Below are 22,061 nucleotides of genomic sequence, written 5' to 3'. Positions count from 1 at the left end.
GCAGTTTCCTGCTGGACTCATACTTTATTGACACTGAAGAACTGCAGAGTGACATGGACAAAATAGGTATAGAACACATAGTAGTAGTTTATTTTATTTGAGATGTGTAATTCTGCGTGTTTACCTGGTGTGGTGTAATAATATGATTAGCAGCTAGTTCTGGATTTAGCTGATTTGTGTCATAATTCGCTCCTATGACAGCCATCACAGCAACTACATTGCCAAACTGCATCTGACAGTAATGATCCAATGGGCTTTATGAGTATTTTGGTGTCACTCTTTGTATTTGCCTGTAGTTGCAGTGGTACTGTTGAACTGCTGTTTTCTTCTGTGTGCAGATTTGCCCCCAGTGGGTCCTGATGATTTGCCCCTGTCTCTGCTGGAGATGGGCTGCTCGGGGAGATTTGAGCTCATCACACACCCACTGCCCAAAAACAAACCCCTGCCTCCACACAGCACGGTTAGTCATTTAATAGTACTAAAATAATAGTGGGATTCATTTGTGTTATATACATAGATTCTATAATCTTTCTCTTTTTTTAGCTTCCCCATGGGCTCCCTCCTACTTGTCTGGATCTAAAAACAGAGGTAGAAAAGCGTTTTCTCCAAGACCCTGCTTGGCTTCCGGTACATGATGTAGATGATGCCTTCCACAAGTTCCTTAAGTATGAAATGAGACACATGCAGAACATAGTGCTTGTCTTTGCGACATATCTTTACTCAGTTTTGTCTATTACAAATGTGTCCTTTAGGATAAGTACGCGAGACAAAGAGGTGGACTCACTCCTGCTCTGCTCGCTGTCTCCACTGCACTCTGGTCTGTCTGTGGTCAGAGATCCCACCACCGGTATGCTGCTGGATTTCACTGAGGTAACACTGGAAAACATTTACTACATTCTGTTTGTCGATCTTAAAGTTTGTTTTCTTATTCCATATTCATCTTCAAAGATAGATTCAGTGTAATATAAAAACTAAAAATGTTGCCTTGGCAACTAATTAAAATATTACAATTAATTACTCAAACTGAAATAAAAATAAATTAAATATAAATATTTAAATACAAATAAAAAGTACAAAAAACAATGAAAATAAAAGCTCATTTAAAACATTAATAAACACAATAGGTTGATTTCTGTAAGAATGTAAAAACTGTGACTCATAAAAATATTGCTTTGTTTATTTGAACGTCCCAATATTGTCATCTTCCAACTCAACCAATGGTGTCAGACTATCTGTTTGCCCAGCCAATGGAAATCTGTTTGGAAACAATCATTATTTTGCGGTCATTATTTTGTGTTGCCTAAAATATGCTCTTCATCTTTAAATTAAAATTCCTTTTTTTTTTCTTTGTTTTTTTTAAAATATGGACAAGGAAACCACAGTAAATGTTCTTTAAAATATAATCTATTTTTTTATAACGAATATAACATTGTTTTTTCTTATGTCAGGTGTTATTAGAGGACACAGGATTGTCTGCCAAAAATTCTCTCTCATTACAAAGACAGCCTGGACCCCCATCAGAGAGCCTGAGAGGGAGTAACACAAACTATCCATTCCTGCCAGGTTCAGTAATTCATATTTAGAGACATTTCTCATAATTGTGTTTAAAAATGATCCAGTTTTTAAACTCTGCTGTCCTTGTGCAGGTGGAATGGAAGAACTGACGTTAGAGCAGATTAAGAAAAAGTCAGAGCTGGAAGAAGACATTGACTTTGAGAAAGGTTGGTGGTCTGTTGTGTTTTGTCAGTAGTGAACAATACTTTGTGAGAGAGAAAAAGAAACCGTAACAGTTTGTTTCTTGCCTTAGATTTGTTGACGGTTCCTCCTGGGCTGAAGGCTGGTATGGACTTCAGTGACAAAGGTCGGATTTCATTATTGCTCTCTTATCATCCCACTTTAAGATGTGCATTATTATCCAACAATAAAAAAATCTATCATCAATTACTCCCCTCAGTTACTTTCCAAACTTGTTTGACTTTCTTTCTTCAGCAGAACACATAAGATCTTTAATCTCTAATACTCTGCTGAAGAAAGAAAGTTTTAGAGGTTCGGAGCGATATGAGGATAAGTAAATGATGACAGGATTTTCATTTTTGAGTGGACTCTTTAATTCTATCTTCTATCTCTGAAGAAGCCAAAACCACGAAGAGTGAGTTGAACCTGCTGTCCCTCCTGTCGACCTTTGAGGATGCCATTGACGCTCTGCCTGAGGAGAAAGAGGGAGTCTCACAAAAAGAGGAGACTGTTAAACTTCCCAGAACGAATAGCCTGGAGGACCTGGGAATTAAAGTGTGTCTGACGTTTAGAAAGAATCCTCATTTGTTTATTTACCCATTTACTCATTTGTTTAGTTTGTCGTTTTCAAAATGTGTTCTTCTTAACCACATGTACTCCTCAGGATTCAGGCAACTCTCCTTCTCAGCCTTCAGCGAACACAGTAAGTCTGAGTGAGCAAAAGAAGAAACCGCAGCAAGAAGACAAGGGAGACCATAAAAAATGGGCCGTTCCTGTGGACATCACTTCACCCTGTGAAGACTTCTACAAGCGTATCCCTGATCCAGCCTTCAAGGTCAGAACTCACTATATGTTCATTAAGTTTCCAATGTTTTAGTGCAAAGCTGCTGTTATGCACATGGTTTTTGTGAGTTTGCTAAAATAAAGGTTTGTTCATTTGGGTTGTTTTTCTCTCTCTCTCTCTCTTCCCTCAGTATCCCTTCAAGCTGGACGTGTTTCAGAAGCAGGCTATTCTCCGAATCGAAGCTCATGACTCTGTCTTTGTCGCGGCTCACACATCAGCTGGCAAAACCGTAGTGGCTGAATACGCAATCGCACTTTCCCAGAAACACATGACCAGGTGTGTATGTGAGACCCAATGTCAACTGATTCCATCATTTCAGTTATTTTTTATTTTCTTTTTACTACACTACCATTCAAAAGAATGAGACCTTTAGATGTCTCTTATGTTCACCATTTGATCAGAAATAGAGTAAATATTGTAATATAATACTGTGAAATATTATTACAAATATTATTATTATTGCAGTCAAATTGTGAAATATTATTACAATACAAAGAGCTAATTTCTATTTGATTACATGTTAAAATGTAATTTATTCCTGTGATTCAAAGCTAAATTTTCAGCAGGTTACTGCAGGTTTATTATAGTTAAACTAAAACCATAAATTTAACCAAAGTAAAACAAATGTAAAAATTATTTATTTTTTACTTCTATTTCAGCTAGTTACCAAGGCAACATTTCTCATAGTTTAACTTTAGTTTAATTTGAAATATTAAAATTATTAAATAAACTAATAATACAAATCAATAAAAGCTATATGAAAACATAAAAAAATCCTAAAACTTTAATTAAACATTAAAGTGAAAATGGAAAGTATAAAATCAGAGAATAAAAAACAACAAATTCAAAATATCAACAAAAAAAATAATAGATTATCAGTGATACAAAAATAACACTGCTTTGCACTTTAAAAATAAAATCAAATGCATGCTTGCTGATTAAAAAAAAAATCTTACCTACAAACTTTTGAATATTAGATAGTTTAAAAAAGATCACCAAACTTGCAATTAGATTTTTTTAAATGTGTTAAAAACATAAATGTAAAGCACTTTAAATTCCCATTGTGTGTGAAATGTGCCAAATAAGTCAAATGACGTTAGGTGAATGGCTCACCCTAATATCTCTGTTCCTCCTGACAGGACTATTTACACGTCCCCCATTAAGGCCTTGTCCAATCAGAAGTTCCGAGACTTCAAGAACACGTTCGGGGATGTGGGACTTTTGACTGGAGATGTCCAGCTGAGCCCTGAATCCTCGTGTCTCATCATGACCACTGAGATCTTGAGGTGATTATTCAATAGCAAGCCTTCATGTCAGTTACTCATAATTCATAATTTTCTTACAATCTTTGTTAATCAATATGTCTTCCTCCTAACAGATCTATGCTCTATAACGGGTCCGAGGTCATTCGAGATCTGGAATGGGTCATTTTTGATGAGGTTCACTATATCAATGATGCAGAGGTGATGATTTCAGTTCAGAAATCTAGTTCAGTTATGCTTTACTGCATTCAGATCTCATATGATGTTGTTGTTTGTCAGAGGGGAGTGGTGTGGGAGGAAGTGCTCATCATGTTGCCGGAGCATGTTAGCATCATCCTGCTGAGTGCCACAGTGCCAAACGCAGTGGAGTTCAGTGAATGGATCGGGTGTGTGTATTATCAAAGCCATGAAACCAGATTTTATCCTGCTCTATGTAGATTGTGTGGCTCATACGGTTTTACTGTGCTTTCTCTGTCCTCAGGCGTATCAAGAAGCGGCCCATCTATGTGATCAGCACAATTAAAAGGCCTGTTCCTCTAGAGCACTATCTGTATACCGGCAACAGCACCAAGACTCAGAAAGAGCTCTTCCTGTTGCTGGACTCCACTGGAAACTTCCTTACTAAAGGGTACGTTACGTCACTGATAGTTGCTGTTTTTTTAAAACAAGAATGCATTTCAGATTTATTCAAGATGTCAAGTGAACTCTACTTTTCAGATATTTTTTTTTAAATAACTATGCTCAACAAGGCTGCATGCATTTGATCAAAAATATAATAAAAATGTAATATTATGAAATATTATTACAATTTAAAATAAGTGTTTTCTATAAGAATGTGTTTTAAAATGTAACTTATTCCTGTGACATATTATTATTATTATTATTATTATTATTGTTTTTTGTTTTTTTACAATTCTTTGATGAAAGCTCAAAGTAACAGCATTTATTTGAAACATAAAATGAAAGACAAAATAAATTTGGAATGTGGATTAATAATAATAAATCAATTTATATTATAATGTGATTACAATGTTTGTCTTGTTTGACTTTTTTTTTTTTTTTTTTTGCTAGAGATAAAATTAAGATAACATTTCAACTCATGTATTTATTAGTGTTGTCAAACGATTAATCACAATTAATTTAATCCAAAATAAATTTTTGTTTACATAATATATGTGTATATACTGTGTATATTTATTATGTATAGATAAATACAAACACATGCTTGTATATATTTAAGAAAAAAAATTATATATTAAATATATTTATATATATAATATAAAATATAAGAATATGAATATAAAAATGTATAAACGGGTAAATATCTTCAAAGTATATACTGTATGTGTGTGTATTTATCTATACATAATAAATATACACAGTTCACATACATATATTATGTAAACAAAAACTTTTATTTTGGATGCGATTAATCACGATTAATCGTTTGACAACACTAGTATTTATTTAGTAAAGGGCCAGAAAAGAGTTGAAAATGGTGTATAAAACACACAAAAAAACTTTGTTTAACATATTTTGACTAACATTGTAGATGGACTTCAGAAAAAGTTTTCCAAAGATATAGCAAAGGGCTTTTACAAATGTCTTGTTTTCCAGCTACTATGCCGCAGTAGAGGCCAAGAAGGAACGCACTAGTAAACATGCTCAGTCTTTCGGCACAAAGAATGTATCGCAGCACAACACAACAGCCAGTCAGGTCAGTGTCTGAACCTCTCGTCATTTGCTTTTGAATTGGTTATCTAACAACTACAGTGTTTTTATGGTGTTTTCTTCATCTTCGTTGTGCTCCACCAGGATCGAGCCGTGTGGCAGACGCTGCTGAACTATCTGTCTCAGAGGCAGCAGACTCCAGTGGTGGCGTTCACCTTCTCTCGGACACGCTGTGATGAAAACGCCCGCTCTTTGACCTCTCTAGACCTCACCAGCTCCATAGAGAAGAGCGAGATCCACTCCTTCCTGCAGAAGAGCCTGACCAGGCTGAGAGGAGGCGATCGGCAGTTACCGCAGGTACATGAGATTTGGGTCCAGTGTCCAACCGGTTTTTCATTGGCTGATTCTGATATCTGGAAAACAAGGTGGCCTATACCCTATGCAATGCAGATATATATAACTCAATTTAATGATAAGCAGAAATGCTGAAATTAAATCAACACTTATTTTACTAAATAAGTGAAAAAGTAAATATATATATTACGTGAAGGCTGTTTTTAGGAACTTCATTTAATGCATTTTATCTGCACTGTTGAACTGTCCTAAGTTAATTAGTGTGTACTAAATAGTAGTGTATACTTCAAGTTGTCTTTCAAAATTAAATAATACATTTTTTTTGCATTACAATAGTAAATAATGTTTAGTTTTTTTTACATGACAGTACATTTATTTTATGTTTTGAAAGAAGACTGGTAACACTTTACTTAAAGCCTTTATATTTAATGCATTAAAAAAGTGTTTTTGATGCATTAATTATGCCTTTCAATGCATCTTATGATCCTATGAATGTTATTATACATTATAGCACTTATCTATTCATAGTTACATCTTTAAAAAAGTATAATGCATAAAAACACACGAAAACGACCAATATCAGATGTAACAATGAATTTGCAAATATTACAATGCAATTAAACTTTGATTACAATTGCTTATGAAATTATATAATGCATTGCAGTGTACATTATGAATACCTTTATAATGCGTTAGACATAACGGCTTGAAGTAAAATGAAGCAAAGTAAAGTTACCGGAATTCTATTATGCTCACGAAGGCTGTGACCATATGACCAAAAATACAGTTAAATCTGTAATATTGTGAAATATTAAAGCTGTTTTCTATTGTACCAAAGAGTTCATAAAAACATACCAAACATACTCCACCCTCAATACCACGACTGAGGTGCCCTTGAGCAAGGCACCGAACCCCCAACTGCTCCCCGGGCGCCGCAACATAAATGGCTCCGGGTGTGTGTTCACGGTGTGTGTGTGTGTTCACTGCTGTGTGTGTGCACTTTGGATGGGTTAAATGCAGAGCATGAATTCCAAGTATGGGTCACCATACTTGGCTGTATGTCACGTCACTTTCACTTTCATTTTCAAGATATGCTTTTTACAAAATTTGTAATGAATTTAAAAACAAATTGGCTGCATTAGGTTAAACATTTCAGTATATTTGTTGATTAATTAGCCTGGTCAATGTTCACCTTTAAAAGTCAATTTAATAGAGTTATGGTGTTTATCAGCGTTGTTTTTTTTCACCACAGATCCTGTCGATGCGTGATTTGCTGAAGAGAGGGATTGGTGTTCACCACAGCGGCATCCTGCCAATCCTGAAGGAGATTATTGAGATGCTCTTCTCCAGAGGTTTAGTAAAGGTTTGTTTTATGGACTTGTTTTGTACAAGCTATATATGAATAGACAAAAGCTAAATTTATAGCTACAGTTGTGCTCATAAGTTTACATATCCCTTTCAGAATATGGAAAATGTTAATAATTTTAACAAAATAAGAGGAATCATGAAAATTGCATGTTATCTTGTTATTTAATACTGTCCTGAATAAGCGATTTCACATAGCACGTTTATATATTCTCCACAAGACAAAATAATAACTGAATTTATAAAAATTGCACCGTTCAAAAGTTTACATACCCTTGAATCTTAATACTATGTGTCGTTTCCTGGATGATCCACGATGTCTTACTGTTTAGTTATAGTTGTTCATGAGACCCTTGTTGGTCCGGAGCAGTTCAACTGCCTGCTGTTCTTCAGAAAAATCCTCCAGCTCCTGCACATTCTTTGGTTTTCCAACATTTTCTGCATATTTGATCCCATTCCAACAGTGAATGTATGATTTTGAGATCCATCTTTTCACATGGAGGACAATTTGGGGACTCATACATAACTATTATATTAGGTGAAAACATTTACTGATGCTCAAGAAGGCAACACAATGCATTAAGAGCTGGGGGATGTAAACTTTTTGAATTGGATGATCAGGGTAAATTGTACTTATTTTGTCTTCTGGGAAACATTTAAATATATATGTAGCTTCTTAAGTGCAGTACCAAATTCAGAAAATATGATCTTTTAACAACATAATAAAAAATTACAATTTATCATCTTGTTCAAAAGTTTACACCCTCTTGCTCTTAATGTATTGTGTTGCCTTCTTGAGCATCAGTAAATGTTTTCACCATTTGTAATAGCTGTGTATGAGTCCCTCAGTTGTCCTCGGTGTGAAAATATGGATCTCAAAATTATACAGTCACTTTGGAAAGTGTTTAAATATGCAGAAGATGCTGGAAAACCAAAGAATGTGCAGGAGCTGGAGGGTTTTTCTGAAGAACAGCAGGCAGTTAAAATGCTCCGGACCAACAAGGGTCTCATGAACAACTATCACAAAATATAAAAACAGCTGTGGATCATCTAGAAAATGACGCATAGTATTAAGATTCAAGGGTGTGTAAACTTTTGAATGGGGTCATTCTTATAAATTTGGTTATTATTTTGTATTGTGGAGTGTATGTAAACATCTGTTATGTGAAATCGCTTATTGAGGACAGTACTAAATATAAAATAACATGCGGTTTTCATGATCCCTCTTATTTTTTTCAATTATTAACATTTTGCACATTCTGCAAGGGGTATGTAAACTTATGAGCAAAACTGTATATTTGATTAAAGACAAAACGACAAAACGTACTGTCTTTCTCTCTTTCAGGTGCTGTTTGCTACAGAGACGTTTGCCATGGGTGTGAACATGCCTGCCAGAACCGTCGTGTTCGACAGCATCCGCAAACATGACGGCACGGGTTTCAGAAACCTGCTGCCCGGTAAAAACTCAGCTCCTTTGCTGTCTTACATTTACAAACAACAAAATGTCTGTTTTGTCCAAACATATCCTGACTTAAGCACGCCTATTCTCATTTAAAATGATAATTGATTTGTATTATCATAACAATAGGCATTATAAGAAGCCGTCAGATACTTGTTGGCGGAGGCGCTACAGGCAGACAGACACTGCTGATGGCCAGGTGTTTGATGAATTAGCCATCTCTAATGAATGAGCAGATTAATTATGCTGGAGTAGTGCAGATGTTTGTGCACATGTGACTGGACTGCAGTCAGACTGGGGGAAAGACAGCAGGAGGCCTTTGATGTGTGTGTGTGAGAGAGATGCTTGAGTTTGCTTCTGTCTATTTTTCTTCTAATAATAGTGTGTATGGAAAAGGGGGAGAGGGAGAGAATATAGCTGGCCGCTTTTAAAGATGCAGCACACGTTTGAGTATAGATGGCTCTGTTTTAGCCATTGCGTCAAAATAATTTTGCATGTTGCCTAAAGTACACAAGACAGACAAAATAGATATTCATAAAACATTTGGGTAAATGTGACAATACATATCAAAAGCATGTCTGGGTCATGTTTCACCCCCCAAAATAAAGTAAATTTACAAGACAATTATACATTTTACTAAAATGAAAATTTTACTTCAATGAAAAATTAAGTCAACGATACCCCTTTTAGGAACATTTTCAAAGGCATTTTTATGACAATTAAACTCTCTCCCAGTAAACTACTGTAATGTAAAACAAATACTGTAATTAAAAACAGATATATTAACTGTGAAAGATAATTCTAAGTATATACTACCATTCAAAAGTTTAGCATTTCTTAATGTTTTAAAATTTGATCAAAGATACAGTAAGAACAGTAATATTGTGAAATATTCTTACAGTTGTTTTCTATTTTAATGTATTTTAAAATGTAATTTTTAATGTTAAAAACAGCTGTGCTGCTTAATATTTTTGTGCAAACTGTTGAAAATAACAGTATTTATTTGAAACAGAAATGTTTTGTAACATTAGATTTAGTATTTAGTGGCACTTTTAATTAATTTAAATCTGACTGATTCCAAACCTTTAAATGATACTATCATGGTAATATTTGTTGTATTAAATGTATGATTATTTTAATCTAAAATAAAATTCACAGATTTTTTCCCCCTTAATAATTGTCATGAAAATAGCGTCACAATGCCAAAAAATCTTAATGGCCTCAAACCAAAGCTCAATGTTGTTGTTTAATATATGCAAATGTATAGATTTTTTTTGGTTTAGTCTGATGTTGATCAAGAGTATCACAGTACTAAACTGTGTGTGTGTGTGTGTGTGTGTGTGTAGGTGAGTACATACAGATGGCGGGCCGTGCAGGCAGAAGAGGTTTGGATGCTACAGGAACCGTTATCATCCTCTGTAAGGCTGGAGTTCATGATATGGGAGACCTCCACGCCATGATGCTGGTCAGTACTGCAGTCTGAGTCTGTGTTAAACACCTACATCTCTCACCTAAGGGTCAGGCCTGACGTCTCACTGCTGATGATTCTCCTCAGGATGACTAAAACTCAGAAACATGTAAAAAAAAAATTTTTAAAAAAAGGTTAAAATGGACATGATTAGCGAAGTCCTCCATTTTTACAACCATTACTGTAGCACTCTCTGTAGCATCTCCTCTTTGTAAATCACTGCCTGATTATTATGATTATTATCTGGAGCTAAATACAAACGCTGCTGGTCTTTGAGCGTGTGAGTGCACCTCTGTCCTCTTGTGGATGGAGTGTGGGTGAATGGGCTCCTCTTCATTAGAGTGTCCAGCGTGCTGGAGCTGTTTTAACCTCTCAGTGTTTCACATCACAGCTGTTCAGTCAGTTAACCCTGTCCCTGACCGCATACACTGCCATTCCAGCTCGAAAATTCACCAGCATTCACTAGTTATGTCATTTTGCTCTCCACGTTGCACATACCAGCATCCACAGTTGTGAGGGCTGATTTTGAGTGTTATTAGTGTTAGTGAATCCGTGTTATTTTGTACTACTAATATTCATATTTTTAATTACCTTTAATTTTAAATTTTAGTTTGTTTTATTATGTACATTTGACATTTTAATGCTTTTTAATATATATATATATATATATATATATATATATATATATATATATATATATATATATATATATATATATATATATATATATAATATGTAATATACTATACTGTTTGATATACTATATAAAATATTAAAACTTCACTTAAAGCCTTTATATATAATGCATTATGAAAGTAGTTTTAATGCATTAATTATGCCTTGTAATACACCTTATAATGCATAGTAGGATTGTAATCACATTCATAATGCATTATAATACTTATCTATTCATTGTTACAACTTTAGAAAGTATAATGCATTACAAAATACACTATGAATACCTTTATGATGCATTTTATCTTTAAGTAAAGCATTAAGTAAAGTATTTTTTGTACTTCAACTTATTTCAGTTAGCTGATGATTTTAAGTATTGCATATAATAATTGATTTATTTTATTTCAGCTTTATTTGAGTTAACAAAAAAAAATGCTTTTTAATAGTTTTAGTATTAGTTTTAGCTTAATTGTTCATTTGTAAGGTAATAAATTAAATCCTGTAGACTTACACTGAAGAGGCAGCGATTCATTTTCAGAGGCCAGAATATCTGTTATATAGAGACCTGGACTCTTTTGAATTGGATCAGTCAGAAACCACCTCAGTGATATGTTTAAGATACTCTGACATGTTTGGAAATGCATAGCAATATCTCCCATAACGCCTAGCATCATGGTGGTGAGTTTTCCACAGGCAGATCCTCAGAAAATGTAATAATATAGTTAGTTTTACGAGTAATTTCCAAAATTACTCCAAAAATACAAAGAGCATGAAACATTTGTTTTTCCCCATCCATTTGAGCTGCTGATGAGTTTGACCCAGTCCATGCGGGATGCGTTTTTTTTTCTCAAATGGGCCAGTAATCTGTGTGCTGATCAGCTCCATGTCATGGACGTCATGGCAACAGCAGCTGATGCTGTAATAATGCACAGTGTGTGGGCCGCTGTGTGATTGGATCTCCGCTGTATATCAACTCCATTTCCTCACTCTAATTACCCTGGATGAGCACAAAGACTATCATGATACACACATCCTTACATTGTGTCCTCATGTTATTATTTTCATGGTTTGAAGCCAATTTGTTATTGTCTGTGCGCCATAGTCTTTGTTTAAATATTGGCAATCAATAAATGAATCGATGATGGTTGATTTAAAGGAGACCTATTATGTCCCTTTTTACAATATGTAATATAAGTCTCAGGATGTCCCCAGAATGTGTCTATGAAATTTTAGTTCAAAATACCCCACAGATCATTTATTATATCATTTTGAAAATGCCTATTTTGAGTGGAAGCAGAAACACGCTGTTTTTGTGAATGCCTCTTTAAATGCAAATGAGCTGTTGCTTCCCGTCCTCTTTTAGGGCTGTGCCTTTACAGCTTGTACCTCAGATACTATGCTAAAAAAACATCTGTTTAGTTTTGATTATCATGTTTAAAAGCCATATCAGTTTAAAGGTCTGATATAGTGTTTTCTGAGCGCACACATCCGAAGCACACACACAGAAAGCGGCTGTTAAACGGCATGCGAGTAACAAAATAAGCTCTCTTTCATGTCTTTTTGCGCATAAACTGTCAAATACATGCAAGTTTATGTTAAAAACACGAGTTACAAAAACAGTCGGTTATGTCTGTGAAGGTAAAGAGCTGGGAAAGAAATCACATGTTTATATTCGATCTGTGTGGCAGTAAATCAATAAATTCACTGCTCTCGTCTCCTCTGAGGCTGGGACTCTAAAGAGTGTTCTGTGCTCGTCAGTGCAGCCAAAGACAGAACAGTTAGCATGCTTTGCTTTCGCCATGGCATTAGAACTGGTACATCACTGTGGCTTGCAAAAACACAATGGCGGTGCTTTGGGTGGAAACTTGCAGATTAAGGGGCGGTAATATTATGATAAGATCCCCTTTCTACATCACAGAGTGGAAAGCTTACAGAGAAAAGCTTACCAAAACAAAGTTACTAGGTTGTTCTTTTTCACATTTTCTGGGTTGGTAGATACACTGGGGACCCAATTATAGCACTTAAACACGGAAAAAGTCAGATTTTCATGATATGTCACAATATGCAAGAGCACAGAAAGATGGTGTTAATGTGTGGTGTTTCTCTCTGTGTCAGGGGAAGCCGACAGTCCTGCAGTCTCAGTTCAGACTGACCTACACCATGATCCTGAATCTGCTGCGTGTGGAGGCCCTGAGGGTCACCGACATGATGAGGAGGAGCTTTTCTGAGAACCACAGGGATACGCAGGTAAACGGCCTCATTTCCCAGCAGCCCCTGCGTGACGCTGAAATGTCTGTGGGGTTTGCATGCCCCAGTAACTGTCTCGGTAATTCAATCTTACAAAAGGCAGAAATATGAAATATGTGATGAAATGTTATGAAACCCTTTCGGTTAGCCAAGTCATTACAGTCTTTGTGTTGCTCAGGCTCACGAGAAGAGAATAAGTGAACTGAGAAACACACTCTCCTCTCTCGCTCCGCTGGACACGGAGGGGCAGTTATCTGATATACTGTCATATTACCACACCATCACAGAGCTGCGCATCACCACAGAGATCCTGCAGGTACACACACACACACACATACACATTTATATGAGCACAGTGAGCAGTATCACAGAGCTGTACACTCAATTCACAGCATTTGAGCAATTATATTCAGTTACAAACCAGCTAAGAAAAACCTTGGACAGTTGATTTCATATTAAATGACAGAATGAATTAATCAAATTAAAAAAAGAATGATCTTGATTTAAATTTTATTCAGGGTTACTGAACAAAAACTTACACCATGAAAAAAATTGGTTGCTTAAAAAAAAAAAAAACTTTAACTGAAATAAAATAAATAAAAAAACTTATTTCAACTAGTTGCTAAAACAGCATTTCTCATTTTCATTTTGTTTAATTTGATGTACTAAAATAACTAAAACTGACATAAAAAGCTACATGGACATCTTACAAATTTACTAAAAACTAATAAAAAAAAAAAAAAAAATACAACAAAACATTTAAGTATACAAATATGAGAAAAAAATATAAAAACAAAAACTAATTATGTTATGAAAATTATTCTAGTATTTCAATGAAATGAATACTAAAATAACACTGATATGATTTGAATTGTTCAAATATTTACAATTCTGTGTTGTTATTATAACAGGTGATATAACACCAAAGACATGACATTCTTCTTAATTAAATAAAACAACAGTCATTATGATAACATTTAGCTAGTTTATACATACCATTTTTTTGTATATTATTATTTCTATATAACATTTAAAAAATATATACATATATAAATTGCATTATATTTTTATAGTAATGTGTGTGTGTGTGTGTGTGTGTGTGTGTGTGTGTGTGGCAGCGAGCTGTGCTGGAGTCAATGAATGGACTCAAAGCTCTGTCTGTGGGGAGGGTGGTAATAGTGAACAACGGCCAGCATCACAACGCCCTGGGAGTCATTCTACAGGTGTGTGACTGAGTAATGAACACATTTTACTGTCATCTTCTCCATAAACACATCTGCAGCAATGATCATTGACACTGTCACATATTCATTTGGGGAAAGTGAGGTAAGATGCACCACCACTTAATCCACCAAACACTGTTATTATTACTATTGCAGATGTTATTACAAAATAGTGCATTAATTGTTTTACTTATTTCTGTTTATAATTTTATTTGAATGTAAGTTATTTTTGTATTCTTTATGGTTCATCACACAGTTAGCCTTAACTGTGTCACTGGATAGTTTTTTTTTCTTAAAGTCATATTTCTATGACTGTATATCAAGGATGTTTTCTTCTAATTTTAGTGTATAGGAGACAACCTGAAATATAATTAGGAGTATTATTTTTTTATTATTTTCACTAAAATTTTCAAAAGTTTGTGATTTCTAATGTTTTTGTAAGAAGTCTCTTGTTCAACAAGGCTGAATTTACTGTATGTGATGAAAAACAGTAATATTGTGAAAAATTATTACAACTTAAAAGAGCTGATTTCTATTTGAATGTATTTTAAAATGTAATTTATTCCCATCATGCAAAGCTGAATTTTCATCATCATTACTCCAGTTTTCAGTGTCACATGATCCTTCAGAAATCATTCTAATATGCTGATTTGCTGCTCATGAAGCATTTCTGATTATTATAAGTGTTGAAAACAGCTGCTTTTATTTATTTATTTATTCAAGGATAGATTCAAGTTCAAGTATAAATAAAAAAATTCAAAAGAACATAATTTATTTGAAATAGAAATATTCTGTAACTACCTGTACTGTCCCTTTTGTTCAATTTAATCTTTAATTTCTTTTAAAAAAAATTTTAATGACCCCAAACTTTTGAACAGTAGTGTGTTTCCGAGAGGACAACTTAAGTAGAAAGTTGCACAGCTTACCTCACACTCTCCTATTTGCTTTCCTCTCTCTCTTTCCCATCATCTCCTCCCACAGGTGTCCAACGATGCAGTAAATCGCACTTTCACCGCGCTTATTATCTGTGAGAAGGGTAATGAGGAGGCGGCGGGTGATGATCAGACTAATAAAGTCTTCCATCCCATCTACAGCACTTCACTGTTTATTCCAGAGGGTGAGCAGACATGTACATACACAGCATCACATCCACCCCAAAATCTTACCTGCCCACACAGTAAATCACCACCGGTTAGATTGGAGAGTGACGTCATGAACGTCACACCTAGTTCTACAGCTTTTGTTGTTAAAGTGTCATTACAGTGTGACTGTGTGTGTAGGAGCCTGCAGTCATACGGTGCAGAAACTGAAGTTGCAGGACATCTCTGCCATCACAACCAAAACCCTCAAGGTCATTCCAGAGAGAATCATCGACAACTACAATAAAAGACAGCAGCCACGCTTCAGGTGTGTATGTGCTCATCTCGATTGTTTTGCATTAGTTGAACTGTGGTACTGATAATTAATAAACTTGCCTTTCTAGACTGGATCCACCAGGTCAGGCTATTTCTACAGCAACTCAGGAGCTCCTGCGATTGGCTGAGGCCAATCCAAATGGCATTATGACCCTTGACCCTGTGAATGACCTGCACCTGAAGGGTGTGGATGTGGTGGAGGGAGTAATGAGGCAACGAGTGTTACAGGACTGTCTGAAAGACTTCCACTGCATCCACTCGCCCACCTTCACTGAACAGGTCTGTTTATTATATTCATGTGTCACATTCATACATTACCGCTCAAAAGTTTGGGGTCAGTAAGATTATTATTATTTTTTTTTAATAAATTAATACTTTTATTCAGCAAAGATGAATTAAATGGATCAAAAGTGACATGTTACAAAATATTTATATTTCAGATAAATGCTGTTCTCTTGAACCTCTTATTCTTCAAAAAATAAACAAATAAAACCGAAACAAATTAATAACATTTCCGCAAAAATATTAAGCAGCAAATCTGTTCTCAACATGTTTTCCATTTTTAAATAAAATAGATTTTTCTGAGCCTTTTGGAAGGTATTTGTTCTTGTTGTAATCATCAAACTCACTTCATTTTGACCAATTTCTCATAAAACAAGACTTTTTATTTTATGTATTTTTGCTTTTCAAGTAAATGTATTTTGATTTAAGAATATCTAGACAATTTTTTTTTTTTTTTTTTTACTCTAGATCAGTTGGATGTTGTATTTTTATTAGTGCTGTCAAACGATTACATGATATTATTTACATAATATATCTGTATGTACTGTGTATATTTATATATATATATATATATATATATATATATATATATATACAGTATATATTTTGAAATTATTTACATGTATTTACATGCATATATTTATATTCATAGAATTTATATTATATATACATTATATTTAATATATAAACATATTTTTAAAAAATATATACATGCATTGGTGTGTATTTATATATGCATTTGGATGCGATTAATCACAATGAATCGTTTGACAGCACTTATTTTTATAGTTTAAAGCATTGCTAATACGAGACATTTACAGACCATATTGATGTATTGTATTCTATTCAATTTATTTCTTAAAGTTTTTTACTTGGTTCTAAAAAGTCTTAAATTTGTCTTCAGAAAGCCAGTCAAATAGAAAACCGTTGTTTTAGATTAGTAATATTGTGAAATATTATTACAGAGTAAGAAAGACACTTCTTTCAAAAATCTTACCGCCCTGAACTTTTGATTGGTAGTGTTTTTCCTTCTGTTTTAGGTCATGTCCAAATCCACTGTGCAGACAAAAGGAAAAAAATGTCATTTCTAATCTAAATGTATCCTCGACTGTATTTTCTCACCCATATTTAATAATTTGGCACAGTAACTCTCCCAAGTGCACAGACTCTCATTTATTGAGTGTGACAGTGGCAGGGAGGAATAAGGATGTGTCTCATTAGCTCTCAGTAATCACTTCCAGCCTTCGCCTTCTGCAGTGCGCTGATGGAGTAGAGTGATAAACTCGCTCTCTCTCACTGTCATTTTCAAATTCTCTCTCTGTGTGTGAATATCTTGCTCAGTTTGCGCGTGTGCAGGAGAGGATGAGTGTACAGGAGGAGCTTGACAAGCTTCTGTTCCTGGTGTCAGATCAGTCATTGACACTGCTGCCGGACTATCATCAGAGAATCATGGTCAGTCCATCTACTCATTCTGCTGCATGACCATGTTATAAATGGATATGTTTCAGTAGCACAGTAATATGTTCTTTGATATGCAGTCATGAAATGAATAACAACAAGAGTTTTGTATATAAACATGCAGATGTGTGTGTGTATTAGCGTCCATTAATTATATGTGGGTCTGCCAATAACCTTTTTATACTTTTTAGACTAAAGTTTGGTACTGTATAATTCAAACAAGTAATTAATGACCAAATTTTCATGTTTTATTTAATTTAGGCTTTTATTCACATATAACGTTGTGCTCTATATATGTGCTTCGATCAATGTTTATGTGTGAATAAAAGAAGCTGAGTAAATAAACAACAACTGAATTGTCAATGGGATTTTTGGCCAAACTATTCCTTAAAAGCCCAAAAATGAAAATATGTTGACAATTTACTCCCCCTCAGGCCTTCCAAGATATAGATGAGTTTGTTTCTTCATCGGAACAGATTTGGAGAAATTTAGCATTACATCACCCAACAATGGATCCACTGCAGTGAATGGGTGCCGTCAGAACGAGAGTCCAAACAGCTGATAAAAACATCACAATAATCCACACCACTCCAGTCCATCAATTAACATCTTGTGAAGCAAAAAGATGCGTATTTGTAAGAAACAAATCCATAATTATAATTTAAATCCAGCTAAAATAAAGTCCTCTATCCAGTGAAAAGGTCGTCTTGTCTTAATCAGGAGAGAAATATGCACAGATCCAGCACCATTTACAAGCCAAATCAGTCCAAAACAGTTCTAAACAAATATGTCAGTGGATATAGATATGAGAGAACATCAGGAGATGGACTTTTTCACTGGAGGAAGCATTATTATGGATTATAGGTTCATATTTTGGACAGAAGCGATGGTTGTTAACTGATGGACTGGAGTCATGTGGATTATTGTGATGTTTTTATCAGCTGTTTGGACTCTCATTCTGACGGCACCCATTCACTACAGAGCATCCATTGGTGAGCAAGTGATGTAATGCTAAACTTCTTTAAATATGTTCTGATGAAGAAACAAACTATATCATCTATATCTTAAATGGCTTGAGTAGATTTTTAGCAAATTTTTATTTTTGGGTGAGCTATACCTTTAAGTTTCAAGTGAAATTTTGCACCATCATTGTATGTACAATAGACAAAATAGATAACCGTATAATGCCTTTGAAACCTGGGACAGAAAAGTGTAAACTTCTAATTATGGAGAAAAAAAAGACCTAATATTATTTGCTTCCAATATTCTTAATCAGACCAGAATTAATCGCTGAAAATGTTAATATTGCCCAATACTGATACAGCGGCTGATATTTTGTGCATCAGTCATTACCATTTTTTGCCATGCTTTGTTCACCATTAAATGTTTGCTAATGTCACAGATGTTATAACCACAGTCAGTGCTAACAGTATAGTGCTGTATTCGCAGGTGTTGGAAGCGCTGCAGTATGTGGACAGCACTGGGGCGGTTCAGCTGAAGGGTCGTGTGGCGTGTCAGATCAGCAGTCATGAGCTGCTGCTGACTGAACTCCTGTTTGAGAACACACTGAGTCCTCTCGCCCCTGAGGAGAGCGCCGCCCTGCTGTCCTGCCTCATCTTCACGCAAAACACCCAGATAGACCCGCACATCACCAACACGCTACAGGAGGTAATGCAGAGCTCGCCACATATTCTCACAACCGCCGGAGATTAAAAGCTGAGGATTCTATGAATTACACATGCTAATACATTATGCCCATATGAAAAACATCAAGCATTTTATTTGAGCCATAGCCAGAATATAAAGCATCAGATACTCTTGTCGTCATGGTTATGGAAGGATGTGAATTTATACGGCCCGCTTAGCTTTATGCCTTTAGCAAAGGATGCAGTCGCACACGAATGTGTAGGTGTGTGTTGTCGAACAGCCCAGAAACATGGAATTGCTTTAAAGGGACCGTGAATAAGTCATGACACACAAGAGTTATATAGTTCACAGAGGCTCATAGACCAATGTGAAAAAGCCCTTGCTGTTCAAACGCTGCGAGGTGAGGGTGTACAGGTAGTGTAGCTGCAGTTTGACTGCATGACTACATTGCCTGCCTTGCTCTAGTTCTGTAAGCACTTAGACAGCAGATGGAGAGGAGAGTGGAGCACAGGACAAAAGAAACTGACGCAGTGCTGTGCTGAGAGATCCCACTATGATTAATATGTAAATCTATATGTTTAGGCCATCTAATTTAATTAATTGCACAAGATGCCACTTAATTAACTGAATTAATCACATATAACAATAACTTTAATTGAAGATAAAACATGATATGAAATGATGAGTAAATAATTAAGATATTATACAATGTATATACAGCTATGTATGTAAAGAATTAAGAGACCACTTGAAAATCGTCAGTATTTACTAGGTATGGGTTTCAGCAAAATGTTAATATTAGTTTTATTCTATAAAGGTCTGAAGTTAAAAAATTGGTATTGTTTGTTGTCTGAAAATGAATATAAACATGTCGGAAAACAAGACATCTTTTTGTTATTTTGACTAATTGTCAAAAATGCTCAAAATGAAAATTTGTATTTAAAATATGGAAGAAATGTCATCAGTAGTTTACATAATATAACAAAAATTACATTTTACTCAAACACATTACTATAAAATGTAAATCCAGAGAAACTGAGAATTTTCTAGCGGTCTCTTAATTTTTTACATACATAGCTGTATGTGTATGTATATATGTATGTATTACACTATTATAAATAATTTTTCCATTCTCTTGCATTTGTAGGGCATCAATCAAGTGCTCAATGTGGCGCAGCGTATTGGTGAGCTGCAGAGGGATTGTGGGATAGCTCAGACTGCTGAAGACTTTGTGGCCCAGTTCAAGTTTGGCCTGACTGAGGTTGTATACTGTTGGGCAAGAGGCATGGTGAGCACTGACCTTAAAACACAAATGATCCAACCACCACAGTGGCCTTGTTATGGTGCTCATTTAGTTCACTTGATATTATAGTTTTTATATAATAATTAATTTATCCTTTAAGGAAGACCTAATTATGAAACTTTATCTATCTATCTGTCTATCTGTCTATCTATCTATCTATCTATCTATCTATCTATCTATCTATCTATCTATCTATCTATCTATCTATCTATCTATCTATAATAAATGTAGCTTCTCTAAAAATAGCACTTTGCACAAATAATCATATTCTTGTAATGGAATGACATTAAAGTTTCTATACTATATTCTTCTTTGTATAAAGAAAATCATTATCAAAATAGGACCTTATTGGTATAATGATGTTGTGTTTGGTAGCCGTTTTCTGAGATTGCCCAGCTGACGGATGTGCAAGAGGGGACGATCGTACGCTGCATCCAGAGGCTGGACGAGGTCCTGAAGGAAGTGAGACAGGCTGCGCGCATTGTGGGCGACTCCGTCCTGGGCAGCAAGATGGAAAGAGCCTCACTGGCCATACGCAGAGACATTGTTTTCACCGCCTCGCTCTACACACACTGAGAGAGAGAGAGAGCAAGAGGCAGAATGTGTTTGTGTGTTGATTTGGATACAAATTATAGCGTACAGAATATGGACCTGAGAAACTGTACTTGAATTACTGAGTGCATGTTTACATTGAGTTGAGTATGCATGTGCGAGTGAAGGAGTATTTCACTCCTCATAGCTGACCAAGGATGGGATCTCAATATAAAATGGAGATTGACATCAGCCATGAATTGTAATTAATTGTACAGCAATAAAATGAGCTGTATGTGGAACATATTGTTATTCATCCATATTGTCGGAAAAACTAAAAATTATACAATGCTTTTGCATTGTGAGCATTTTAATGAGAACTGCAGTGATGTTTTCTTTTATGTTTGTGTGTTGATCTCATTGCTATTCTCACATTTGCTGTCGTTTTTTATTATTTTACTTTTGTCATGAGGGGCGTTTCTTTATTCTGGTTGCACTGCATTTTTGCTCTCTCTTAACCCTCTGCACCCACTTTTTATCATTAAATATAGTTCATAAATTAAAATAAATCATAAATTAGCCCTCAGATCAATCAGGACTGTAACCACATCGTTGAGGATGAAACAATTTTCCGATACGACAAACGATCATATGTTTTTTGTTTTTTTATGACTCATTAAGTTTTACATTTGGTCTTCCCAGTTCTGAATATTTGATTAGTTTTCATAGTGTCTCAAGAATTTTATATCGACTTTTGTATTATTCTGCTTTCAATAAATAAGTTTATAATAGAGCCATATGAGTTTTTCACAAATGCATCTCTATTGTGACTAGCAGTCAATTTAGGCCCATTTTTCATATTAATAAAACAGTATTTTGTTAGTCCAGGTCTAATTTCAGAACATATTAAATATTTTGAATCAGATTTGATTTTTAGATTTACATTTAAAGCTGCATACAACCCAAAGTACAATACTACAGTTACATATATTATATTGTAAAACCATCATAAATTAATATGGTATGTATTTTAATGTCAATTTTAGCTAATGCCAAGTTTATATCACTGTTTATTGTAACATGATGGTAGTTACCATGGTAACTACATTATTCGGCTAATTAA

At 34.8% G+C, this 22,061-nt stretch overlaps 1 protein-coding gene across 1 annotated transcript; it reads left to right on the top strand.

Moving 5' to 3' along the window:
• Positions 1-4: 4 nt before the first annotated feature.
• Positions 5-21,736, top strand: LOC306884932 (superkiller complex protein 2-like). The gene is made up of 29 exons (XM_079441184.1): positions 5-66; positions 339-460; positions 544-665; positions 753-870; positions 1,449-1,563; positions 1,647-1,721; positions 1,808-1,861; positions 2,132-2,289; positions 2,399-2,569; positions 2,709-2,854; positions 3,718-3,864; positions 3,957-4,041; positions 4,120-4,226; positions 4,322-4,468; positions 5,458-5,557; positions 5,656-5,868; positions 7,118-7,228; positions 8,576-8,687; positions 10,036-10,154; positions 12,948-13,079; positions 13,258-13,395; positions 14,198-14,302; positions 15,284-15,419; positions 15,583-15,709; positions 15,786-15,996; positions 17,341-17,451; positions 18,907-19,125; positions 20,252-20,392; positions 20,783-21,736. The coding sequence occupies exons 1-29, from the start codon at positions 54-56 to the stop codon at positions 20,981-20,983; spliced, it is 3,756 nt and encodes a 1,251-aa protein (XP_079297310.1). The 5' UTR covers positions 5-53; the 3' UTR covers positions 20,984-21,736.
• Positions 21,737-22,061: the final 325 nt, after the last annotated feature.

The sequence above is a fragment of the Barbus barbus genome, assembly GCF_936440315.1.
Source record: "Barbus barbus genome assembly, chromosome: 19".
Taxonomy (NCBI): Eukaryota; Metazoa; Chordata; class Actinopteri; order Cypriniformes; family Cyprinidae; genus Barbus; species Barbus barbus.
This window is presented reverse-complemented; position numbering and strand designations above follow the sequence as displayed.